The sequence below is a fragment of the Macrobrachium nipponense genome, chromosome 13, assembly GCF_015104395.2.
Source record: "Macrobrachium nipponense isolate FS-2020 chromosome 13, ASM1510439v2, whole genome shotgun sequence".
Taxonomy (NCBI): domain Eukaryota; kingdom Metazoa; phylum Arthropoda; class Malacostraca; order Decapoda; family Palaemonidae; genus Macrobrachium; species Macrobrachium nipponense.
This window is the reverse complement of record NC_087206.1, coordinates 46,877,527-46,905,164: the sequence shown is the minus strand read 5'-3', so window position 1 is coordinate 46,905,164 and position 27,638 is coordinate 46,877,527. Positions and strand designations below refer to the sequence as shown.

Sequence of the window (27,638 nt, the reverse complement as noted above, 5' to 3'; positions counted from 1 at the left end):
AAACAATATTGTTATACGGTATATTACAATTTTCATCATGAAAAAGGGGGGTTAAGATGCTTACCTGCTCATTCATAAGAAGCATCACCATCTCATAACAGATGGTGCACACCTCCGGGTGCCAAACCATGTATGGAAGCTGCCCCTCCTCGCCTACAAAGGGGACGGAGCAGTTCGCGTGGGAGGGCACGCCTCGTGCCCCACGGTCTCGCCAAGGGAGGCGGAGCACCCCAGCGACTGGCAGTGCACCTTTTGTAATAGTAATTATTAATGAGTATCAGCCTCCGGTGAGGGTATGCAACTTAAACTAGATAAAGTTCAAGACTTACTCATTAATATATTCAATTCACTGATTAACTTTTTATTTAATAACTAACTGCCTGCTCTCGATCCCGCTCTTGGATTCAATGTAGGTCTAATACTTGAGATCCGATATCCCCCGGACTATGAGGAGGACAGACCTCAACTCTGTATGGCTGGCCGGACCGGAAGGCTACGTGTGAACGTAGGTGCCTACATGATCTCCAAAGAATGAGAACTGAGCTATGGCAGGTTTAATGCAAGACTCCGGTGGCGTATGTGAGGGTGAGTCACTCTCCGTCGGCACCGCAAGGGTCCAGAGCTGTTCACTGTACGGTCCCTCAAGGCTTATCTCACTTGAAGTCTCGTTTCTCTTTGTCTTAGCCACTGGCTGTGGAATGGATGGAGGTGGCAGATCAGGGGAAGATAATTCCATATCTGACGTTGCCTACCTCTACTGAGGGGTGTGGGAGCAAGGCTCCTGCCCCAATTCCACGGTTAGAGGAGCCGGAGAAAGAGACAACAGGTAGGTGGAGCAACATATGTACTACCCGAAGCTATGTCCATCATCCGGCGGGGCGGATGGACTATAAGCTCGGAACTCTAATACCCCTCACACTCCCCACACTCGTCCCCCTCCTTCCACTTAAGTGAAACTCAAGCGGCCGTTCCTCACTAAGAGTACTAGTACCATGAGTTACAACGGTTCGGCTGGGCCAAGCCTAGTAGTGGGAGGGGGGGAGGGGGGGGAGGTTGATATGGGAGGGGGTGGTGGTCGGTCGTGAACGTCTGGCCACCTGCCCAATCAGAGGTGGCTACCTATTAGCGGTTGTGTAGGCTACCACTGTATGTGACTGGGCCCATGGCCTGTCGTGGTTGGTACAGCAACCAGTTGGGGTGGCCCTCGATCGAGAGGCATAGCCTACTACTAAAGGTTGAACCGGAGGAGGCTAGGCCAAGACGAATGTTAACCAGACCTTTAACGGTACAGTAATACAGTATTGCATAATGACAGTAGTGAGTATACATACATACTTGATAATGAGGCACTATGGAAGAGTTGCAAGGGGTTTTTATATGTATATATTTTTGGGAAAATAACTGATATGGATCTAACTGACTAACCGGGATCTCTAGCGACTCGGAACGTCAGGTTAAATCTCCTCTAGGATATCATTATGCGGACAGTAGCCCTCAACTAAACCTACCAAACTCGAATTTATTCGATTCAGACTGGTCATGAGGGTAGATCCCATAAAATGGAAAAGAGAGGGGGCCCTCTTATTATTGAGATCTCCTTTGAAGAGTTTTAACTCTGTCAGGGAAAGAGGCATAAGGGTAACGGATGACAGTTAGCCTACCTTATTAATATACTTGGGCTGAACTGATGGGTGGCAATTCTTCCACCTCTTCAGTGAATTAATGAATAGAAATATTTGCATATATTTATTTTGAAAATAATAATTCATGTAAAATTACGTTGGGAAGAGAGAAAGAGTTTCTAACTCTCTCTCTCTCCTACTAAATAATAGACTGCTTGTAGCCTATCAAACATGATAATAATATTATGTCGAGATTACTCGGACGCGCTCATGAGCTGAGGGGGGGGTGTAACATAGTTCGAATGCCCTCTGTCTAGCCCCCAGACTTACCCCAGAGTATGTCATGAGCGCGTTCAGTACCTCTATGACTTAATTTCTAATAATGATAATAGGTGAACACATGAATTAGGTACCTTTAATGCAATAATATCTCTGATTTATTCCTATTTCAGCTAAAACATGCGTACCTAATTCTCACACGTTCTTGCTCATGCTTTCAAAATAGTGGGGGGACGCCGACTTCCCCGCAACACTTTCTACGGGGCGGAAGGCTAATTTGGGAAGTCCTGCAACCTTATAAATTACGAAAAATGGAAATTGAGGCACTCAACTTTGGTGCAAAAGTCATCTCGGAAGAAGCCATCACGAAATAAGCACTTAATGCACGATTAACATGTAGCGAGGGGGGAAGTAGTAGCCGTTGCGACGGCTCTCCCCATGAGAGGGATTTTGGAAAGGAAACCTCTAATTGGCAGGAGACCTGTGAATAGTGGCTTCCACTCGCCTTGTACTTTATACCCGACGCCCTCAGGGTGCTCGCGCGAGGGTAGTAACCTCAGCATACCATGCTAGCTTTTTTCTCTGGTATATTTAGAACCTATTTATACTAGAAAAGTGAGCAGCAGGATCCTTTTCACTGGCAAACATAGGTCAACCCAGAAATATCTTTACATACTCTAGACACCCAAAGGATTAAAGCTAGGCTTTTTTCACTTTGCAGTATTTATAATGCTATAATGTACTGTACAGTAAATTCTAAAGTACTATACTGCATAAATATAATTTTACTTTCTGGGCTTAACCTGTGTCGCCTTGTGAAATGGTTCCTTTGATACTATTTCTTAGGTATAAATATTGCTATTCATCCTAGAGAAAAAAGAAACAATACAATGCCAAGATAAATGGCTCGCTCACCTCTAATAGAAGTGTCGGTATAGTAAAGGAGCGAGTGGAATCACTACCAGAGGTCCCTTGCCATTTAGCTTCTTCCTTCGACAAAACCCCCAACTATGGAGGAGCAGTGCTACAGCTCCCGGTACTCTCTACTACTACCGTGAGCACCTCCGACGCCTGTGACGTCATTCCTTTGATAGCCGCCATCGCCGCCACACGTTGTTTTTTTCTCTGTGCTGTGCGATCGCTTTCTGAGGTTTTTTCAAGATGTCTTCAGCTTCTGCTTCTAAGTTAAGTACTGTTTGGGGTTACTGATCTCATTTTATGATGATCTACGTGTTTTTTGTATGTTCGGAGCCTTATCGGCCCGGTCTGCCCCTCGACCGAATGGCGGTAAGGGTTCTCTCTTTCAGTCTCCCATACCGTTAGGGATTTCCCTTTTCACAGTACTATTGATATGGTTACTTATACATAGTTTCTATATCTTTTATGCAGTTAGCTTGTTAGTTAGGCCTTCACGGGGCACGCTCCGACCGCACGTTTCGAACCTTAGCTTAGCTATGCCTTACGTTTGTTAGGAGTTTTTATCAGTCATGGTCTAGAGCGTCATATCATACTAATTATTCTTATGTTCCCTCTTGCCTACTCTAGTTCCTGATTACTGTTCAATCTTACTAGTAGGTACTAGGTTAGGCTAGCATACACCATTCTTCGGACTGGCGATTAGCCTAACCCTGTTATCACTGACCTTACCGTTAGGTTAGGCTAACATACCCCAATCTTCGGATTGGCGATTAGCCTGCCCTCCTTCTCTTGAACTAGAGGTTAGGTTTGGCTAACATACCCCTTTCTTCGGATCGGCGATTAGCCTATACCTTTATTCTGATTTGTTTAGTTTATTCGTGTCCCTCATGTTAGCCTAGCTTTAAGATATCGCATTATATTATATGTTTTGATTTAATTTATTTTATTATAAGTAATCCTAATATATCAGTTGTATTAGATCCGACCTTTGTTGTTCCGATGGACCTTCCCCACCTCGTGTTTATCACCTGGCTGGGAAGGCCGCTGGTCGATCACGGTGAGCCACCCGGTTACGGGGCCCTCCACCCGTCCGCTCCATCCCCCCCTCCACACATTGCCACCCACGCCAATGGGTGTTGACTCGTTTCTCACAGCTAGCGTCCGAGTCTGCATGAGAGGGGGTAACTCATGGGGCTTGTGGGGAGTTCCCCCTACTGGTGCTCTCACTCATCACGTGCCTCGGGGGCTTGGGACCTTCTCTCCCTACCTCCTCCGACCTTAACTGGCCGCAGGGGTTGGAAGGTTCCCCTACCCCACGTACTTCCCTACCCTTCCCCCCCCCTCAGTTCAGTCCGGCGGTAATACTCCGCCGCTACTGAACAACAAGAGTGGGGGGAGGGGACCACTGGGAGCCTATCCACCTAGGATAGTTCACACGAGCACTTACTGATATGATGGTTTTTCTGTTACTAATTAAGGACTTTTTGTTGTTACTCCGGGGGTTTTTAGTTCTACCTCTTGTCCTATCCCTTACTTCAACAGAAGTTTGACCTTGCTCACTCAGTATTCTCAACTCCGGGCCCGACGGAGTTTATTTTACCCATATAACAAGTGAGCCTAGGCGGAGGCAGAGACTATTCCCCCCCTCGTAACTATTCTACGTGTTTTTAAGTGCATGCCCCTACTTTAAGTCCTTATTCATACGGAGCGAGCCTTAGAGCTTACTCCGGCAGTTTCTTTTGCATGCCACTTATACATAGAACACTATCCGTCGGTCCTACTCCGGCACCCCCGGATATTTTGCATTTTTATACCACCGGAGGTTGTCATTGGTACTCATGTATCCTTTGACTTACAGATTTCGTGCTGCCAGGAGATTGGGTGCAGTGCCGTCCTTCAAGACCCATGCGGCCATATAGTTTGCCGCTCCCATGCTGGATGCGCAGTGAAGGTGGAGGACTTTCTAGTTTGGCACCATGAAGCCTGCCAAACCTGCTACTTGCTAGTAGGCGATGCCTCACTAGTAGTAAGTTTTCTTAGCACTATCTTCATTCATCACCTGGAATACTTGTTATTATTGTATATATTTCACATGTGGGACACATATTCATATAGTCTCAACACAACAGACATTCCTCCCCTACCCTTTCCCTAACTCTAGACCTTTCTTACTGGGTTCTGACAAGGAGAAGAAGAAGGCTTTGACTACCCTCAAAGCATGGGTGGGAGGATTTGGCCGGAACTCGAAAGGCCGCCCCTACATCCTTACCCAGGACATGGCTGACCTGATATTCCCCGGAGCCAAGAAGGGATCAGTGGTGGACCCTGTAGTGGCCGCCCCTTTGCTGGTCGATCTCCAAGTCATGATCTCCCTTCAGGATGGGGACTTTCCAGAGGATGTAGTGGAAGACGTCGCGGCAATGAACCTCGACGTCGAACCCATGGCTATAGACTCGATGGGTACAGGTAAGGGTGTAGTAGGGGCAGCTTCTACGGGTTCTCAGGGCCCTTTCCTGAGTTCCCTTTCTCCATCACCTTCCACTGATCCTTCTACTTCTACTTCTTTCCGGGGCTTCACTGAAGACCAGTGGTCTGTCCGTCCTAAGGTTACTTCAGTGATCCCCAAGGCTAAGTCGTCTGAGGAGAAACTTAAGAAGTCTCTCCCCAAGAAATCGGTCATCTTGGCAGACGCTGTAACTCCGGCTCACCACCCCGGAACAGTTAAATCAAGGGATGCCTCTTCGTCAGCGTCGAGGTCCCCCAGACGTAAATCTCGTAAGGATCGGGTTCAAGTCCCTCCTTTCGATCCCGAATCCTTCTCGGCCAACATCCTGGAGCAGGTGGGAGTTATCGTAGGGTCCTTGGTAGACAACAAGGTCGGCTCGGTACTCTCCCAGCTCTCCAGTTCTGTTGCATCTTCCGGCCAGTCGATCCAATCACTGGCGGAATGGCTGGCTGCTCAGGAGAATGCCATCGCCGGGATTCAAACCACGATCGCGGCAGGATCCCTCCTAGCTGTGCCACCTTCTCCTCTCCCAATGCCAGATTCCAGCCAACTGCCGGAATTCAAGGCGGCCAATCCTTGGAGGATTGCCTCATATGCCCCGTTTGTCAACGGAATGTTGACCATCGAAGGCATCGGAACTCGAAGGCGGGAAGACTTCGAGTTCCACCCCAGGGACCTTCAACCCCCATTCATTGGCTACGTCCGACTAACGGAAGCAGCCATGATGAGAGAGGACAAAGTTCCCAAGGAGACAGTCATCCTTCCGAGGGAACAGGCGCAGCAGACTCTACTGAGAAGCCTAGAGGAATGGGGATGTGAGAACACCCGCATCACAGCCTTTAGAAGTCCCTTCACCATTTTCACTCCGGTGGAAGGGACTCCGCTACCACTCACCCTTAAGGTAGTGGAAGCAACCTTTCAGGCAGCCCTGAAGGACGAGCCCCTGCCTCAACTCCGGGAGACGGAACCCACCTCTCTCCTGGTCCCAGGCTCCGAGACATACTTCGAGGGGGCAGTTCCTACTTTCTCAGTAGGAAAACTCAAGGCGGACTGTGCCACCATTCTCTTTAGTGAGAGATTTCCCAGGTTGTCGGACTCCCTCATCCAGACGGAGTACGACGCCCGGACTAGGCTCGCGAGATCCCTTTCCTCTATGACTATGGCGGAGATGACGGCTCTTGTATACCAACAAGAGCCGTTGTTTAAGGTAATGGCTAAAGGTCTGCTGCACACCATGCAGTGTGACCTTTACGACTTCCTAATAGCCAGGAGGAATTGCAGGAAGCACGTTCTGGCGGAAGCTACAATCCGCCATGAACCAAACAAGCTGATAGCTTCCTCAATTTGGGGACGGACCTCTTCCAGCACCAGTGGTAGCAGAGGTCCTACATGAGGCTTCGAAAGTCAACCAATGCCTCAAAGTCAGGTGGGGACTGGTAATGAAGCGGAGACAGGAATCTTCTGGTCCAAGTCAAAGGATCAAGAAGAAACCAAGGAAGTTCTCTCCCTTCCAGCCTCCTCAGTAGACGTTGGTTCAGGCAGTCCCAGCACCACAAGGGCAACCACCGTCGAAGGGTCAACAGCAATATCTTGTCCTGACCTTGCAGTCCCAGCAACCCCAACCCTCTACTTCCTTTGCTGTCTCTCCAGCCTACAACTCCACCTATGAAAGCCAGAACTTTCAAGCTTTCAATAGGTTTGCGAGAGGTAGCAGAGCAAGAGGTGCCTCTCGGTTCAGAGGGTCCGGCAGGGCTGCAAGCAGGGGAAGAGGTTTCCGAGGAGCAAGAGGTGGCCGCCCCTCGGCAAACCAGCAGTGAGAGTCCCAAGGTAGGAGGGAGACTGTTACCTCTTCCGCCAGCGGTGGGGGTTCAGCCCTTGAGCTCAGAGTATAGTGACCAAAGGCCTGGGTTGGAGTTGGCTAGAGGGCCCTCCTCCAACCAACAGATTCTATCAAGCACCAACTACGGAATTGGTAGAGTATACCCAAGACCTCCTTCTCAAAGGAGTAGTCTCAAGAGTCAACAATTTAAAATTTCAAGGACGCTTGTTCAGCGTGCCAAAGAAAGACTCGGAAAACCGAAGAATCATCCTAGACTTGTCCTATCTGAACTTATACATTCATTGCGACAAGTTCAGGATGCTGACCGTTTCGCAGGTACGGACCTTACTTCCCCGTGGGGCCGTCACAACCTCTATAGATCTTACAGATTCCTATTATTATGTTCCCATAGCCAGACACTTCCGTCCATTCCTAGGCTTCAAACTAGGCAACAGATCCTATTCCTTCAAAGTAATGCCATTCGGGCTCAACATAGCCCCCAGGTTCTTCACCAAATTGGCGGAAGCAGTAGTGCAAGAGCTAAGGAAACAGGGAATAATGCTAGTGGCTTATCTGGACGATTGGCTTATTTGGGCAAAGAACCCCAAAGAATGCAAGGAAGCAACGGTCAAAGTAATCAAATTCCTGGAACATTTATGTTTCCAAATAAACAAAATCAAGTCCAGACTAACACCGGAATCTCGATTCCAGTGGTTAGGCCTTCAGTGGGACTTACAATCGCACACTCTATCAATTCCGTCGTTGAAAAGGAAAGAAATAGCAAGAGCTACAAAGCAATTTCTCAAACAACAACAAACATCCTGGAGGTGCCAGGAGAGGATCCTGGGCTCACTCCAGTTTGCATCAGTCACAGACGTTCTGCTCAGAGCCAAACTCAAAGATATAAACAGAGTATGGCGTTCAAAAGCGAGTTGCAGGTCACGGGACAAACTAGCTTCTATCCCGGCGATCTTACGGAAACGGCTCCGCCCCTGGACGGAGACAAAGAATCTTTCAAAAGCAATTCCTCTACAGTTTCCTCCTCCATCATTAGTGATCCACACGGACGTTTCTCACACTGAAACGACTCCGTCCGCCCAAGAACTCACATTTCAAACTAGTTTTGCCTGGGACAGTGCTGAGTAGTAGTTAACTCGCATCAACAGGGGCGAATCCAAGTCAAGCCACTTGAACCACGTCATGATAGCCATCTTCTCTCTGGCAAACAAAAACAAATGGCACCTGTCAGCCACTCACTTGGCAGGGGTCAAGAACGTAGTAGCAGACGCTCTATCTCGCTCGTTCCGTTGGAATCGGAGTGGACACTGGACAGGAGTTCATTCAATTGGATCAGTCTACAAGTCCCCGGACTTCAAGTAGACCTCTTCGCCACGGAGTCAAACCACAAACTCCCTTGTTACGTGGCACCCAACCTCGATCCTCTAGCATATGCTACGGATGCAATGATCCTCGATTGGAACAAATGGAAGAAGATTTACCTCTTCCCTCTGGTGAACCTTCTCATGAAAGTTTTAAACAAACTCAGGACATTCAAGGGCCAAGTAGCTCTAGTAGCTCCCAACTGGCCCAAGAGCAATTGGTTCCCTCTACTTCTAGAGTTGAGACTCCGACCCCTACGGATTCCCAACCCCAAACTAACCCAGTTAGTGCAAACTCAGACTGTGTCCGCTTCCTCAAGAATTCAGAAAACCAAACTTTATGGATTTTCTGAAATTCGCAGCTATGAGGAATGCAGAAATTGATCCCCAGAATATTTCATTCTTGGAATCAGATAAAAGAGAATCTACCCTGTGTCAATATGATTCATCTGTTAAGAAACTAGCAGAGTTCCTTAACCCTTAAACGCCGACTGGACGTATTTTACGTCGACATTTTTTGTCTCTTGGGTGCCGACTGGACGTATTTTACGTCGACATACAAAAGTTTTTTTAAAAATTCGCGGAAAAATACTTTTAGGCCTATCAGCCAAAAACTCTTGAATCACACACCTTGGGGGATGCTGGGAGTCACCGGATCAAGGTGTTGTTTTGTTTACAATCGTTACGCAGGCGCGCAAGCGCGAATTTCTTTCTTGCCGCACTAAAAAGTATCTGTGACACATCGGCGAAATTATTTCGTCACTTTGACATAATTTTTGTACAATTTTAAATTAGCCGTTACATGGAGTATTATATATGAAAATGTGCATTTTTATTTTTTATGTAGAATACAACAAAAAAATACTCATGATTGTAGCTTTTATCAGTTTGAGATATTTTTCATATAAATAACGATAAGTGCCAAAATTTCAACCTTCGTCAACTTGACTCTACCGAAATGATCGAAAAAACGCAATTGTAAGCTAAAACTATTATATTTTAGTAATATTCAATCATTTACCTTAATTTTGCAACTAATTGGAAGTCTCTAGCACAATATTTCGATTTATGGTGAATTTATGAAAAAACTTTTTCCTTACGTCCGCGCGGTAACTCTTCCGAAAAAAATCATACATACGATTGTGGTAATGTTTGCGCCATTTTAAATTAGCCGTTACATAAAGTTTTATATATGAAAATGTGCGCAATTTCATGCACAATACAACTAAAAACAACCCATGGTTGTAGCTTTTATCAATTTTGAAATATTTTCATATAAAAAATGATGTGACAAATTTTCAACCTTCGGTCAACTTTGACTCTACCGAAATGGTCGAAAAACGCAATTGTAAGCTAAAACGCTTATATTCTAGTAATATTCAAGCATTTACCTTCATTTTTCAACAAATTGGAAGTCTCTAGCACAATATTTCGATTTATGGTGAATTTATGAAAAAAATAACATTTTCTTTACGTCCGCGCGGTAACTCATCTGAAAAAATCATACGTGCGATTGTGGTAATGTTTGCACCATTTTAAATTAGCCGTTACATAAAGTTTTATATATGAAAATGTGCACAATTTCATGTAGAATACAACAAAAAATAATTGAAGGTTGTAGCTTTTTCTCATTTTGAAATATTTGCATATAAAATCACGATACATAGAAAAAAAACCATGTTCGGTCAACTTTGACTCTACCGAAATGGTCGAAAAACGCAATTGTAAGCTAAAACTTTTACAGTCTAGTAATATTCAGTCATTTATCTTCATCTTGAAACAAATTCGAAGTGTCTAGCACAATATTTAGATTTATGGTGAATTAAAAAAAAAAAACTTTCTTCCCTCTGCGCGCGGATTCTCCGCCACAAATCTCCGAAATCCGTACGTCCCATTCTCGGAATATTTGCTCCGTTTCATATTAGGAATTTCATAGTGTTTTATATATGAAAATGTGCACAATTTCATGTAAAATAAAACTAAAAATATTTGAAGGTTGTAGCTTTTCTTATTTTTGAAATAATTGCATATAAAAAATATATATAAAAAAATTCGACATTCGGTCAACTTTAACTCGTCAGATATGGTCAAAAACTGCATTTGTAAGCTAATATTCTTATAGTATAGTAATATTCAATCATTTGTCTTCATTTTGAAAGAAATTGGAAGTCTCTAGGACAATATTTAGATTTATGGTAAATTTTTGAAAAAAATATTTGTTTACGTCCGCGCGTTACGATTTCATGCATTATTCTGTGATAATATTTTCTCTGTGTTGCTTTTATCATTTTACAATGTGTTATATACCAAAATGATTGCAATTTGGTGTACATTACAACGAAAAAAAAAGTAACTTGTTACCTTTAACCGTTTTGCGCACAGCGCGATTTGAATACAATTATATATGAAATTTCATTTTTGCGCTATCATATATCGCATTATTTATATATGATAATGATAATTTTTTTCATTTCTGATGGTTGCATACTAAACTTCAGCCAATGACAAAAAAAGGAGCCAAAAATGAACTCTTAATCTTGAAAACTAAGCGCGCTGTGATTTTTTGAAAAAAATATTTTTTCCGCTTCTGCGCTCACTCTGAAACACCTCCGGCACACGGGAGACATTTTTTTTTTACCGCTTCGGCGTTTAAGGGTTAAGGTGTCAAACTCTCAAGTCATGACAACGAACCTAGCCATAACTTTCTTCAGATCATTGTTTGAGAAAGGTTTAGCAGCAAGCACTATCACTACGACCAAATCAGCTCTTAAAAAGATCTTCCAATTTGGTTTTAGCATAGATCTTACGGATTCGTACTTTACATCCATACCAAAAGCTTGTGCTAGATTAAGACCATCAACGAGACCTAAAACAGTCTCTTGGTTCTTAAATGATGTCCTCGAACTGGCCTCGGACATTAACAATGACTTGCAATTATATATCTCTCTTGAGGAAAACCCTATTTTTATTAAGTTTAGCCTCAGGAGCTAGAATATCAGAACTGTCAGCCTTATCAAGGGAACCGGGTCACATTGAGTTCCTCCCTTCAGGGGAAGTCCTCTTATTCCCAGATCGCCACTTTCTAGCCAAAAATGAAGATCCACAGGACAGATGGTCCTCGTGGAAAATCCTACCACTACCTCAAGACATTTCCCTTTGTCCTGTCAACTCATTAAGAGCCTACCTAGGTAGAACAACTCTGAAGTCTTCAGGTCCGTTGTTCATTAGAAAGGAAGGTACTACATTATCCCTAAAAGGGATCAGGCAACAAATTTTATACTTCATTAAACAGGCCAACCCAGAGTCCTTTCCTCGGGCCCACGATGTTAGGGCAGTGGCCACATCTATTAATTATTTCCAACATACAAATTTTGATGATCTTAAGAAATATACAGGCTGGAAATCTCCGACAGTTTTCAAACGGCACTACATAAAACCCTTAGAAGCCCTCAAATTTCCAGCAGTGGCAGCTGGAAACACAGTTTCTCCTGACTCTTAATAATTCTTATAACTTCTTGTAGCCTTCCCTTCTGCCTGCCCCATTGCACCCTTACTTAGTTTAATCGCCTCAATGTATTCTGTTACCTTGAGTATTGCTGTTATTCATCATTCTAGTTGGGATTCAGTTCCATTGTTTATGTATAAGTCAACTTATGATCCTGTCTTTTGCCTACCCTGTATATAATTTACTTGTTTGATAGGCTAATTAATTTTAAGTTCTAACCCATGTTTAAGGGTTCATACTATTAACCCTAATTGTAAGACTGTAATTTAAGTTGATCATTATACTATTAACCTTACAGGTGTTTATTTTTACCTTCTTAATTATCTGTACTGTCCCTCAAGCTTGGTGTTTTAGCATTCTCTGGTACTATTTCACAGGCGACACAGGTTAAGCCCAGAAAAGGGATTTTGACGAAGGAAAAATCTATTTCTGGGCAACGACCTGTGTCGCCCTGTGAAACCCCACCCTGTAGTTAGATTGTCCTCACCCAGCTTACCCCAAGCTTGGAGGCTATCTTCAGGAATGACGTCACAGGCGTCGGAGGCGCTCACGGTAGTAGTAGAGAGTACCGGGAGCTGTAGCACGGCTCCTCCGTAGTTGGGGGTTTTGTCGAAGGAAGAAGCTAAATGGCAAGGGACCTCTGGTAGTGATTCCACTCGCTCCTTTAACTATACCGACCTTCTATTAGAGGTGAGCGAGCCATTTATCTTGGCATTATATTGTTTCTTTTTTCTCTAGGATGAATAGCAATATTTATACCTAAGAAATAGTATCAAAGGAACCATTTCACAGGGCGACACAGGTCGTTGCCCAGAAATAGATTTTTCCTTCGTCAAAATCCCTTTATTGCGCCATTGTGGGATTACGGCGCCTTTGACTGTTCTAGAGTTTTGAAAGAAGGTGTGTAGCGGCCGTTGGCTTTAAAATCGCTTAGCATCGAAAATCACTTAGCGTCGGCGGCCAGGAATGGAACCCCTGCCACTAACAGAGGGCAGCCTGTACATACTTGCCAAGTACTAACTACAAATTGGAGCCCTCCATCCTCCCCTCGTGGACACCAAGTACCTACAAATTGAAGCCCTCTGTTCTCCCCTTATGGACTTAAAAGCAGAAAAGAAGTGATAATTCTCTGTTGTGTTGTTGCAATTGTTCCATGATAGAGGGTGGGCAGTCACCTGCACTAGTGAAAGTAGCGTTTCCTCATGCTTTTCAAATTTTAAGCTATTGTGTGAGTGGAAAATTTAGCAATTTAGTTATGTACTTGGTATGTATAGATGAAACTTAATTTTATTATGAAAATAACATTTTGGATTACTCTACTGCACATTAAGAATAATTACTCATTGACCTACAGTTGTTTCCCTTTTGTTTGTTTTAGCTATATGTAAACTAAAAATAAAGATTTACTTTGTTTACAGCCAAGCGGTGTATTTATCTTGGAGAACTGTGAGGTTAAACGAGAAGCAGATGCAGATGCTCCCTTTGGTTTCACAATCCAGTGGAAGGTCAGTTTGATGTTTGTGTTTGGGGATATAATAGCAACTTGACGACATCCAGTACTGTAATTGCAGTACAGTAGCTCACCGTAACATCCGAGCCTACACTATTATAAAAGGAATTCCGATATATCATTGTAGTATTTGTATACAGGCACTCCCCGCTTCCAGGCAGCATCAGTTAACAGCAATCCAGCTTTATGGGGCTTGTGTAGCGACATAGTTTACTGGATTCTCGGTGCCATAAGTGATTTTTGGCACCATTAAGGCGGCCGGCCGGAACCCTTATATATGGGGGTATAGGGCGAAAGATGCAAAGTCATGAAAAAATTCATGGAGCTTTATATGGCAATTGAGAATACGTATACAAAATATTCCGTCAAAATTCCTCTTACTTTCGTAGTTACAGGGTAATTAGTAAACATAACTCAATAAGCCTAAAACATTCATCCGTACAAGAAAATTCAATATTTCTTCTCTGTTATCGTCAATTTTGATAATTATTGTCAAAGAAATTGTAAGAAATGGCATCTGTAGTGATTCCTTGAGTCGCAGAGGGGACTTGGGGAGTATCCCATGATTCAGTGCGAGCACATACTTCAAGTAGTCTACACGTTCGAATTTCTTCTCTGACATTTGCTTGCTTTTACATGTGTTTATCTATGTTTCGGCAAGAATTTCATCATGCCAATGAGGAAAAGACAAGGAAAACATCTTGCTAACATAAAGACGAAGAAAATTCGCTCTAATATGATTACAGAATATCATAATATATGCGATATTAGTGTAGTTAGTGAAGAGAGAGAGAGGGAGGGTTGCGTAGTAAGTAAACGCCCCCGTTTTGCCTGAAGCACATGTCACACTGTCCCCCAGGCTATGATCTTTGAGCAAAGGGATCTTAATTTATGATAAATAACATAGTTTTGGTTTATTAATACCCACCCAGAATATGAAATTCATAATAATCATGATTTATTAACATTGTCTTTGTAAAAAGAGAGTACAACTTCGAATTTCACCCCTTGACATTCTCTTGCATTTACGTTTGTTTATTTTTGTTTCGGCAAGAATTTCATCATGCCAAAACGGAAAATACTAGGAAAACATCTAGGTAACATACAGAAGAAGAAAATTCGCTGTAATAAGCCGAGTTAGTGAAGGAGAGAGAGAGAGTGAGTTGCGTAGAAAAGAGTGCCCCGTCTTGCCTGACGCAGTGCCCCAAGCTACGATATATGAGCAAAGGGACCATAATTTATGATTAAATTATGATAAATAAAATAGTTTTGGTTTATTAATACACAAAAAAGAAATATACATTCATAATAATTATTATTTATTAACATTGTCGTTATAAAAATACAAAGAAAAACTTTGAACGCCCGTATCTCAAAACTAAAGTTATTGACCTTCAAAATCTATCTTCTCACTTAGTTTTAAAGCTATAACATTGGAATTTGGTATAACTCAGAAACAAAGACGTTTATAGAACAATCAAATAAGCCCTTTTTTTTTTCCAATTTTTGTTTGGGGGGGGGGGGGTTTCATCTTTTTTTTTTATAAATTTTGTTTTCCTAATTTATAGGTTTTTTTTTTTTTACCATAATGAAAAATTCATATCTAGCAAAAAAAATGAATTTTAGAAAAAAAAACTCCTCATTTGATTGGAGGTCTACATCAGGTCTATATATGGTAGTAATCCCAGGTCTTAATATTAAATATCAAGGGAGGAGACAGAATTTGAAAAATTGTTATTTTCGGGATAAATCGTCCTGGCGTCACAAAACTGAAGGTCAGAGGCAAAAATCATATGCGGTTTGGAGATGTCCCAAGTCACCTTATTAAGTGGTATGAATATCAAAGTCCTGTCCTTAAAGAATGGCATTAGCCGGCCGGCTCCCTTAAGGGATTTTGACGGTTTACTGATGCCGATCTCTGGTTACCAGCACTGATATATTGTTAACGTTAATGTTAAGTTGTTTAACAGTGCGATTACCACTGATTTTTAGGTAGCAGCGATTTTCGGTTAGTGGTGCTGGGCTGGGAATGGAACCCCCGGTTAACTGTGGGACTGCCTACTGAATAAAGGGATTTTGACGTAAGGAAAAATCTATTTCTGGGCGATTGGTTCGTGTCGCCCAGCGAAATATCCTTTAATCCATTATTTCTAAGGTAAATGCACTAACACATACCAGAGAATAAATAAAATAAAGAAAAGGTCAGTACTACTGACTCGCTCACCCTCCAAGAGGGTGTCGGTATGAACACTAGGGCGAGTGAGACCACTACCACGAACCACTTACCAATAGAAATCTCCTACTACAAAACCCCCACTAGAGGGGAGCCGACCCACAGAGTGGGCAGCAACTACTACTACTCCATCCCATGCTGCCGACTGCTGCGCCTCTGGTGGCCATCCTTTTCAGTTAGCGCACTGCGTACACACGTGCCCTTTTTTGCTCTTGTGTTTTTTGTGCCCCTTTCTTGGATTTTACTAATTATGGAGCGTGCAGCTAAAATGGGATGTCAGAGTATTCTGACTCACTCACCTTATGTAAAAGGTGTCGGTATGGTTTCTGGGGCGAGTGAAACCACTACCACGGGTCTCTTACCATTTAGATCCATCCTTCTACAAAATCCCCCAGCTAGAGAGGGCTGATGCACAGCCCACACCAGTAACTACTACTACTAGCGCTCCCAACGCCAGCACGAGCGCCTCTAGCGGCCATCCTTGGAGTTAGAAGGTCAAGCTTGGGCCCAAGGGTGGGTGTAAAGCAGGGTGGGATTTCACTGGGCGACACGGGCCCTTGCCCAGAAATAGATTTTTCCTTCGTCAAAATCCCTTTTCTGGGCTCAGCCCGTGTCGCTTCGTGAAATAGTACCAGAGAAATGGCCACAAGCTTGGTATAAATAAGATACATGAAGGGAATAAGAAAAAACAGAGTACATTAGATTACTATAATTAAAATAATTATAATTACAGAAGTTATAAAATATGTACTTAATATAACTTATGAAAATTTTTAGTAACTTATGATAGCTTATAATAACATTAAAACTAGACAATACAATAGGTTATTTACAGGTGTGAGTAATCCTAGCAAAAAAATAAGGAAAACTTCACAATTATAGCTCTTTTTGGGCAGCTAAGGCTCAAAACAGAGTAGAACCTGGTGGCAGGATTACAGGAAGGATGTTAGTGAGGCAGGTAGAAAGGAGATCTGGATCTATAACTAAACTACTTTGGCAGAGTCAGGAGAAACAGTGTTTCCCGCTGCTACTGCTGGAAACTTAAGAGATTCTAAGGATTTCAGGTAGTGGCGTCTGAATACTGTCGGCGATTTCCAGCCTGTGTACTTTTTCAGATCATCAAAATTCATGTGTTGGAAATAGTTGATTGAGGTAGCTACTGCCCTTATGTCGTGGACTTTGTGGAACGAATCTGGGTTGGCTTGTTTAATAAAGTACAAGATCTGTTGCCTAATTCCTTTCAAGGAAATAGTGCCACCTTTTTCCCTCATAAATAAGGGGCCTGAGGATCTCATAGACGTCCTGGAAAGATAGGCTCGTAAGGTCGTAACTGGACATAAAGAGGGGTCTTGAGGAAGAGGAAGGATCTTCCAAGGGGCCCACCTCATTGAAGGATCCTCGTTTTTGACCAAAAATTTTCGATCTGGACAGAGGAGAACTTCTCCTGATGGAAGAAATTCGATATGGCCCGAATCTCTAGAAAGAGCCGACAGTTCAGATACCCTGGCTCCTGAGGCCAGACTTAAAAGAAATAATGTTTTCCTTAGGAGGGGTATATAGCCACATGAATCGTTGTCAGTATCTGAAGCCAGTTTGAGAACATCATTTAAGAACCATGAAACTGAGCTAGGTCTCTCTGTTGGTCTGAGCCTAGCACAAGCTCTAGGAATAGACGAGAAATAGGAATCTGTTAAGTCTATTTTAAAACCAAATTGAAATATTTTCTTTAGGCGTGACGTTATTGGTAGTAATAGTACTGGCTGCTAAACCTTTTTCAAATAAGGATCTGAAGAAGGAGATAGCCAGGTTGGTAGTCATGGTTCGAGATTCTGTTTCCCTCAGAAAATTGGCTAGTTTCTTAACAGCTGCGTCATACTGACGTAGGGTCAATTTTCTTTTATCTGATTCTAGGAAAAGGATGTTTTGAGGATCAATGTCTGCATCTCTTTTAGCTGCAAACTTCATGAAGTCCATAAAGTTAGGTGTTTGAGAATTCCTGAGGAAGCGAACACAGTCCTCGTTTATACTGGTTGAGATAGCTTGGGATTGGGAATCCGTTGAGGTCGGAGACCCAATTCCAGAAATAGTGGGAACCAGTTGCTCTTGGGCCAATCGGGGGCTTCTAGAGCAACTTGTCCCTTGAAAGTCCTGAGTTTGTTCAGAACTTTCAGAAGAAGATTCACTGGAGGAAAGATGTACACTTTCTTCCACCGATTCCAATCTATGGCCATGGCGTCTGTGGCATAAGCCAGAGGGTCCAGGTTGGGGGCCACATAGCACGGGAGCTTGTGGTTCGACTGTGAAGCGAAAGATTCCGCTTGGAGTCCTGGAACCTTTTGGCATATCCACTGGAATGAACGCCTGTCCAGAGACCACTCCGACTCTAGAGGAACTGAACGAGACAAGGCGTCTGCTATCACGTTCCTTACTCCCGCTAGGTGAGTGGAGGATAGGTGCCATTTGTACTTGGCTGCTAGTGAGAAAATGGCTATCATGACGTGGTTCACATGGCTTGATTTGGATCCTCCTCTGTTGATGCAGTGTACTACTACTGCGCTGTCTAATACCAGCTTGATATGAGATTTCTTGGCTGGTAGGAGTCTCTTCAGCGTGAGGAACACTGCCATAGCTTCTAATACATTGATGTGAAGCTGGCGGAACTGAGGGGACCAAGTCCCTTGTACTTTTTTGAACTGAGAGTACCCTCCCCAACCGCTTAGTGAAGCATCCGTGTGGATAACTAATGCCGTAGGGGGAAACTGAAGAAGAATTGATTTTGATAGATTCTTGACCTCCGCCCAGGGATGGAGACGTTTGCGAAGAATCGGCAGGATGGCTGACAATTTGTCCCGAGACTTGTTGTTTGCTCTTGAGCGCCAGACCCGGTTTATGTCTTTTAGTTTTTCCTTCAGTAGAACGTCTGTCACTGAGCCAAATTGGAGAGAACCTAGGATTCTTTCCTGGCTTCTCCTTGATGTTTGTTTGCATTTGAGGAACTGTTTTGTTGCTTTGGCTATTTCTTTCCTTTTGGCTGACGGAATTGATAAAGTATGGGAATTTAAATCCCACTGAATGCCGAGCCATTGAAAGCGGGAGTCCAGCGTTAGCCTGGACTTGGTCTTGTTTATTTGGAACTCCAGATGTTCCAGAAGCTATATTACTTTGACCGTTGCTTTGCGGCATTCTTCGATGGTTGTTGCCCAAACGAGCCAATCGTCCAGATACGCGACTACCATTATCCCCTGAGACCTTAGTTGTTGAACTACTGTCTCCGCCATCTTCGTGAATACCCTGGGGGCCACGTTCAACCCGAAGGGCATTACTTTGAAGGAGAATGCCTGGTTCCCTAGTCTGAAACCTAGGTACGAGCGGAAGTGTCTTGCCACTGGGATATGATAGTATGCGTCTGTAAGATCGATAGAGGTGGTGACGGCCCCACGGGGAAGTAAGGTCCGCACCTGCGAGATAGTCAGCATTTTGAACTTGTCGCAACGAATGAATAAGTTTAGACGGGACAAGTTTAAGATTATTCTTCATTTGGTTGAGCCTTTCTTTGGCACGCTGAACAAGCGACCTTGAAACTTTAAATGCCTGACTTCTGACACTACTCCTTTCTGAAGGAGTTCTTGAGCATACAGTACTCTGTCAATTCCAATGTTGGCCGTTGAAGGAAGGTCTTGGATGGAGGAGGACCTTTGATCCAGCTCCATCCCAGTCCTTTGGACATAATACTTTGTGCCCAATTGCTGAACCCCCATCTGTGGCGATAGAGGAACAGTCTCCCTCCTACCTGAGGGTTCTCACTGACTGGGGGCAGGTTGCGACCCGCGTCCCCCTCGGAAGTGTTTGCCTCTGCTAGGTGTTCTTCCGCCACCTCTTTGGCGAAATGCACCTCTAGCCCTACTGCCTCTTCCAAACCTGTTAAAAGGTTGGAAAGCTTGGCCTTCAAAAACTGGATTAAAGGCCGGGGATACTGCGAAAGAGGTAGAGGGCTGACTCTGGGGAGTCAATAGGAGGAATTGTTGCGATTGGTTCTTCGAAGTGGAGGGTTGTGCCACCTGAGAGACTGGCACTGCCTGTACTACCTGTTGCTGTTGGGTAGCCTGGAAAGGCTGGAATTTCCTGGGCTTTTTCAACATTTTAGAAGGGGAAGTTGATTCAGGTTTCCTCTTGCTCGAAAGTCCCCAACGGACCGGGGCCCCACCCTAAGACTTTTGATTAATTGGTCTTGTCACCTTGTGCTGAACCGAGTTGACTATCAACTCTGGGAAGAGGTCAGCACCCCAAATGGAAGCCGCTAGCAACTTGTTCGGTTCGTGGCAAATGGTAGCCTCTTGCAGGACGTGTTTCCTGCAATTGCGTCTTGCAATCGCGAAGTCATAAAGGTCACATTGCACCTTGTGGATCTGTGACTTAGCAATCAGCTTGAAAAGAGGTTCATTGCCGTAAGTCACGGCCGAAACCTCTGTCATTACCAGGGTATTTAGGGACCTTCCTAGCCTGGTCCTGGCGTCAAATTCAGCCTGTATGAGATTGTCTGGGAGCCTAGGAAGCCTTTCACTAAATTGTGTTATTGCACAATCTGGCTTGAGTTTCCCTACTGTAAAGGTAGCTGGGAGATCTGCCCAAAGATCTTCGGTGCCTGGGAGGAGAAGAGACGTCGGCTCTGTTTCTCGGAGTTGAGGCATGGGCTCATCCCTCATAGCGGCCTGAAGAGTTAACTCTGCAACCTTTGTGGTGAACGGAATGGGGGTTTCTCTGTCCACCACAAAGATAGCAAAGGGGCTCTTAAAGGCTTGCATCTTGGTATTGGTGCATTCCCAGTCCTCTAGGTTCCTCAGCCAATCTCTCTGAGCCTGATCACGGCTGGAAATGACCGTTTCCTTAGGTATTCTGTCCTCCCTCCTCATCGCTGTCTCCGTAAGGTGGGCGTAACCAATGAAGGGGGGCTGCAGGTCAGCAGGGTGGAACTCGAAGTCCTCAAGCCTTCGAGTACCACAGTCCCCCAACGTTAGCATTCCGTCCTTAAAGGAGGCATAAGACGAGACCCTCCAGGGGTTGCTCGCCGTATAAGGAGGGAGGGTGTTGTAGTCCGGCATGGCTTGCGCCACCATACCGGGCTGTGGGAGAACTGCCGATGGGTTCTCTCGGAGACCTGCCATCAGGTTCTCCTGGTTGGTCAGCCTTTCTGAAATGCTTTGGATCGACTGGCCCGACTCCTCAAAAGAAGAAGAGATGTGTGTCAACATCTGTTTGAACTTGTCCTGAACTAAGTTCCCGACAAAGTTCCCCATTTGCTGCATGATATTTGCAGTAAATGCTTCCGTGTCGAAGGGGCTAGGTTCCTTGATCACGGCAGGAGTCTTGGGGCGTGTCCCCGTAGAGGTCGAAGGCTCTGGATGATCCGCAGGTAGCTGAGCCTTGTCCCTCGAGGACTTGCCTCTGGACCCTTTGGAGTGCGAAGAGGTAGACTTAGACTTCTCTGCTCCGGGATGGTGAGCCGGAGACTTATGAGAAGAGGTAGACGTAGTCTTTTTAGACAGCGTCTTCTCCAGGGTCTTAGTTTTACGCTTCCCTTTTACCTTAGGGATAGCTTGAGTGGACTTCGGCCTAACCGAAAGTTCACTCTCTGAAAATCCTTGAAAAGAAGCAGTAGAAGGGATAGGGGAAGTAAATCCAGACGGACCCTAGGGAAGCCCTTGAGCCCCCAACACACTTGCCTCATCTAGCATACTACCTGCTTCACCTACCGCCATCGGCTCGAGGTCCAAGTTCAGCGTTGCCACGTCGTCTGCGATCTCCGAGTTCCCCGGGTCTGCTAATGCCTGAGCCACCTGATGTTGAATGGTGGCGACGTACGGGGCCGCCGCTGCCGGGTCGACGTAGCAGGTAGGCTTTCCGCCGGGGAAGATCCTGACAGCCATATTCTTGTCGAGGATGTATGGCTGCCCCTTGGTGACGTTCTTCCCAAATCCGCCGACCCAGGCTTTCAGAGTGGTTGATGCGGCGTCCTTGACAGCAGCAGTCTGAAAGAGAGGGTTATTGTAAGCCCTAGGCTAGGGGAGCTTAAGACTATATGACTAACTGTATCAGTAATTATATCACTTATTATATCACTTATTAGGGCTGTACCTGTATAGGCCAAAATATATAGCAATTGTACTCTGGCATATACTTACACCGGAGGTAAACTGATCTACAAGATCATAACATATGGAACTGCTGTCATGGTGCCAGACCGCTATGTCCCCGTAGCGGATGGCGCAAACGGCGTGGGTCCGGCGGACCTCGTGCCCACAGGGGTCCTGCAGGACAGCATTACATCCTGCTTCCTGGCAATGGGTGGCTTGTAAGTGAACAGATACATGAGTATCAACACTGACTAACAGGACTAAGTCCAGTAAGTGATATTAAACGCCGGAGGATACCGGAGTGGTTAACAGAGGTTAGCCTTCTCTTGTTCTCCTGTAGTGGTGTGTCCAATAGGACTGGTATACTAGTTAGTATAATTCCGGCGTACCGGAATAAGGAGTTCCACCAAACTAGAAACCAGCCTATACGCTGGAGCGAGGAGTACGAGGACAGCGGGGAGAAGCATGAGTAGGCTAAACAAGTAAATAAATTATTAAGGGGAGCATAGCTCCGCCACAATGAAAAACTCGCAGGCAGGGGGAGAACCCGGTTGGTGAGTGGGAACTCCGCTGGCTTAGCGGAACATAAAAACGTGTAGCAATAATAACAAGAATAAATAATAGTAAATAATATGGATGCATGTGGCGGAGCGTCTCTCCGTCACCCCCCTAAGGAGCTGGCGGAGCCAGCGGAGCTCGCCGCTGACGCAGTGGGCAAGGGAGGTGACTCGGGGTGAGAGAGAGCGCCAAGGGACCCGAGGGGGACCGAGCACGGCCGAGCGTGGTGGCCAGCCGAGCCCAAGCGCACAGGAGACCCCCCCGTGGACATGGTGATCGCCTGGCTCGCCGTGAACGTTGTAGGGCCACGCGGTAGGACAGACCAGGCGAACTGAGGTAGCCTAGGCTACCTCTAACGGTCTCTAGCATGCAATAGATAAAATAACACAGGGAAAGGAAAAGAATAAACAGAAAAAGAGAAAGCAATGTCCTGGAGAAGTTAGGCTAACCGACCTGGAAGGGAGGGCGCCTAACTACTCGGGAGCTGGCCTCTGCCGATACGTAAGAACGGAGGGCGACGGCCAGGATGGCAGGACTAAAAGAGAGGACATATGTCCTAATACGCCTAACAGACCTAGACAAAGGGGCATGCATGCATGAATGCTGAGCTAAGGTAACATAGGCAAGAGCTCAATCGAGCTAGAATCCCCGTGATAAGTAAAACACAAGTACATCTTGCACAACACAAAAATGTAATCATATAAATACTGCAAGGTTCCAGCTACAACGGTATGGAAGACCGAAGAAGCATAAAATAATAAAGCTCTCCCATTGGTTCCTGATGCTAGCCACTGCCATGAGATCCTTCTCTCCTATTGGACAGCATCCCTCCCATCATGCATCTTATACGTACGTGGTGGCATGCCTAACTCGGCCACTTCGTACCAGAATCTTTATCGTACGCATGCGGCATTCTTTTTGTCCAACGATTTCATTTAGTAACGTAAATTTGTTAGTCATTTCGTTGTGCTACTTTATCGTGTTGTGTGAGAACCTAATTAGTATACGTAGTACATAATTTAATTACGTACAGTATAGTCATGGGTCCCAAGAAAGTTGCTGAAGTTCACAGAAAGAAGAGAATGCTTTCTATGGAGACAAAAATGGAGATAATAAAAAAGTATGAAGCTGGCTTGCGGTTGAGTGTAATCGCTAAGGAATACGGCCGAAATCCGTCGACGATAGGCACCATCTTTAAGCAGAAGGAAGCCATCAAAGCAGCTACACCTTCCAAGGGCGTGACTATTTTGTCCAACAAGAGGAGCCATGTGCATAATGAAATAGAAAGGCTGCTTCTTGTGTGGATTGAGGACAAAGAAATCGATGGCGATACAATAACCGAGATGGCAATCTGCCAGAAGGCCAGTGCTATTTTCGGCGATTTGATTGCCCAAGCCGAAGACGACGACGGAGAAGGGACATCAACGGCAACCCCAGAGTTCAAGGCTTCTCATGGGTGGTTCGAAAAATTCCGTAAACAGACTGGCATCCATTTGGTGGTGAAGAAATTGAAATTACGTAAAGTATAAAAAAAAGTAAAAAGAAATGTAAAAATCAAAAAAAGACAAAGTAAATTTTATTTTAAGTTTTTTGTAAAGTTAAGTGTTACAGTTTTGTTAATGTGTTTTGTAAAGTTTAGTTTGTTTTTCTGACATTTTTTTGTGTTTGGTAAAGTTAAGTGTACGTATCTGCCGTTTGTCCTCCTCCTCTGTCGCCACTTTCGGAGATAGCCTCACTCGAAAGGTAAGCTTCCACATTTTACGTACAGTATTTCTTGTATACCATGTACACTAATACACTTTATTTACAGGTTATTTTGCATTTTGTTATTAATTTAGGTATTGAGTGGTCCAAATTGTTGTAGTATTTCATTGTTTATAGGTCAATTTAGCTTTATTATGAAATTTACTGGGGTGTTTTTGGAGGGCTTGGAACGGATTAGTCATTTTACATGTAAAATGTGGTCCAAGATACGAAAACCTCATGATACGAAGGTGCCTCGGAACGGATTAATTTCGTATCTAGAGGTACTACTGTATTGTTACTAAAATCATTTTTGTTCTCTTCTTATTGTATATTAAAGGTTCAAAAATTGAAAGGTCATGTAATAGGGTTATATAAACAATTTCTAAGGGACAAATTTCATTGAGAAAGAACATCAAGTATAACTACTATTTAGTATTTAATCCCTTTATTGGTGGATACAGTCTGGCTTATATTATGGCTATCATTAGAAGACTTTTAACAATTTAGGTATGTATTGCTTACTCAAATTCATGGGGTGACGAGCAATCTGACACCACTAATAAGGGATTTTGCGAAGGAAAAATCTATTTCTGGGCTCAGTCCGTGTCGCTTTGTGAAATATCCCTTTAGTTCATATTTCTAAGGTAAATAATCCTAACATTACCAGAGAAAAATAAAAGAGGGGGATGTCAGAGTATCCTGACTCACTCACCCTAAATAAAAAGAGGGTGTCGGTATGGTACTGGGGCGAGTGAGACCACTACCTTGGACCTCTTGTCATTTAGAATTCTCCTTCACCAAAATCCCCCACCTCGAGAGAGCTGGTACACAGCCGGCGCCAGCAACCACTACTACACACCCACCCACGCCGACAACAGCGCCTCTCGTGGCCATCCTTGACGTTAGAGGTCCAATCTTGGGCGCAAGGGTGGGAGATAAACAGGGGGGGATTTCACTGGGCGACACGGACCCTTGCCCAGAAATAGATTTTTCCTTCATCAAAATCCCTTTTTTGGGCTCAGTCCGTGTCGCTTTGTGAAATAGTACCAGAGAATTAGCACAAGATTGGAAAAGAAACAGTAGAAGGTCTCAAGAAAACACAAAAGTAAAACAAAATAATTATAATCTAGTTTTCAAATTAATTACAAAGTTATCATACTTAAACTAGTAGAAAATAATATGTGTTAGCCTTAAAATACATAGTAGGACTTAAAATTACAATTAGGCTAACTTATGATAACTTAAAACTAGAAATTATTAATTATTAGTATATACAAGTGAGTCTCCCTAGCATAAAAATAAGGGAAGACATCACAAAATAACCTCATTTGGGAAACTATTTACGATACATAGCCTTTTTAGATAGCTAAGGCTCAAACAGGATTGAGCCTGACGGTAGGATTAAAGGAAAATATTAGTGAGGCAGGTAGAAAGGAGATCTGGATCTTCAACTACAACTACTAGACAGTGTCAGGGGAAACTCTGTTTCCCGCTGCCACTGCCGGAAATTTAAGAGATTCCAAGGATTTCAAGTAGTGACGTTTGAAAACTGTCTGCGATTTCCAGCCAGTGTACTTTTTTAAATCGTCAAAATTCATATGCTGGAAGTAATTAATAGAGGTGGCAACTGCCCTGATGTCATTTGCTTTAGGGAATGAATCAGGATTGGCTTGTTTAATAAAATACAGGATTTGTTGCCTGATCCCTTTTAAGGAAATAGTGCCACCTTTTTCCCTTATAAAAAGGGAGCCTGAGGACCTAGAGGATGTCCTGGACAGATAGGCTCGTAGGGTCGTCACTGGACATAGAGATGGGTCTTGAGGAAGAGGGAGGACCTTCCAAGGGGCCCATCTCATCAAGGGATCCTCGTTTTTAGCCAAAAAACTATGATCTGGAGATAATAGAACTTCTCCTGAAGGGAGAAATTCCACATGTCCAGAGTCTCTGGAAAGAGCCGACAGTTCAGATATCCTGGCTCCTGAGGCCAGACTCAGTAAGAAAGGGATTTTGACGTAAGGAAAAATCTATTTCTGGGCGATTGGTTCGTGTCGCCCAGCGAAATATCCCTTTAATCCATTATTTCTAAGGTAAATGCACTAACAAATACCAGAGAATAAATAAAATAAAGAAAAGGTCAGTATAACTGAATAACTGACTCGCTCACCCTCCAAGAGGGCGTCGGTATGAACACTAGGGCGAGTGAGACCACTACTACGAACCTCTTACCAATAGAAATCTCCTACGACAAAACCCCCACAAGAGGGGAGCCGACCCACAGAGTGGGCAGCAACTACTACTACTCCATCCCACGCTACCGACTGCTGCGCCTCTGGTGGCCATCCCGAAGTTAGCAGACAATCTTGAGCGCAGGGATGGGTAGGGTGGGATTTCGCTGGGCGACACGAACCAATCGCCCGGAAATAGATTTTTCCTTACGTCAAAATCCCTTTTCTGGGCTCAGTTCATGTCGCTGCGCGAAATCGTACCAGAGAATTAGCACAAGATTGTAAAAGAAAATAAATAAATAAGGTCTCAATAAAACTTAAAATAAAATAAAGAATTATAATTGCTAAAAAATATACATATACACAAATATACAAGTTAGAAAATTATTCCTTAAAATTAGCTTAAAGTTAACATATATGTACAGGGCTTACATGGAATATATGTTGAACTTAACATTGTGTATAGTTATTATATACAAAAGTAAATCAAGCAATTATAATAGTAAAATGATTTTGAACAAACTTAGACTATAATCTAGTAAATAAATTTATATGTCTTAATATACAAAACCCGCAACCATTGTAAATGTAGATGTGTCACCCTAGCATAAAAATATGGGGACCACATCATAGAGATCAGTATATACAAACAATTGTGGGTGACCCTAGCAAAAAAATAAGGGACACCCACTGTACCATCACAAGAGCAGCTAAGACTCAAGGTAGACGTAGATGAACATGGTAGGTATAGACAAACTGTGAATGAGGTAGGTAGAAAGGAGATCTGGATCTTCAACTTAAGACTTAAGCAGAGTCGGGGGAAACTATGTTACCCGCTGACACTGCTGAAAATTTTAGAGCTTCCAAGGACTTTAAGTAATGACGCTTAAATACTGTCGGCGATTTCCATCCAGTATACTTTTTCAAATCATCAAAATTCATGTGTTGGAAATAGTTGATTGAGGTGGCAACTGCCCTGACATCATGAGCTTTAGGGAAGGAATCAGGGTTGGCTTGTTTAATAAAGTACAGGATCTGTTGCCTGATACCTTTAATATATAAAGTCCACCTTTCTCTCTCCTAAAAGAGAGGACCCAAAGAGGATGAGGATGTCCTGGACAGAAAGGCTCGTAAGGTCGTTACTGGACAAAGAGAAGGATCTTGTGGAAGGGGTATAACCTTCCATGGTTCCCACCTCAATAAAGGA

General features: G+C 44.0%; 1 protein-coding gene across 2 annotated transcripts in view; it reads left to right on the top strand.

The window, feature by feature from the left end:
• Positions 1–27,638, top strand: part of LOC135225781 (pleckstrin homology domain-containing family J member 1-like) — a 301,334-nt gene that overhangs the window by 123,654 nt on the left and 150,042 nt on the right. For both annotated transcript variants that reach the window (XM_064265247.1, XM_064265248.1), the window contains one exon: positions 13,447–13,533. In XM_064265247.1, the coding sequence (XP_064121317.1) occupies positions 13,447–13,533 (87 nt within the window). The remainder of the gene's footprint in view (positions 1–13,446; positions 13,534–27,638) is intronic.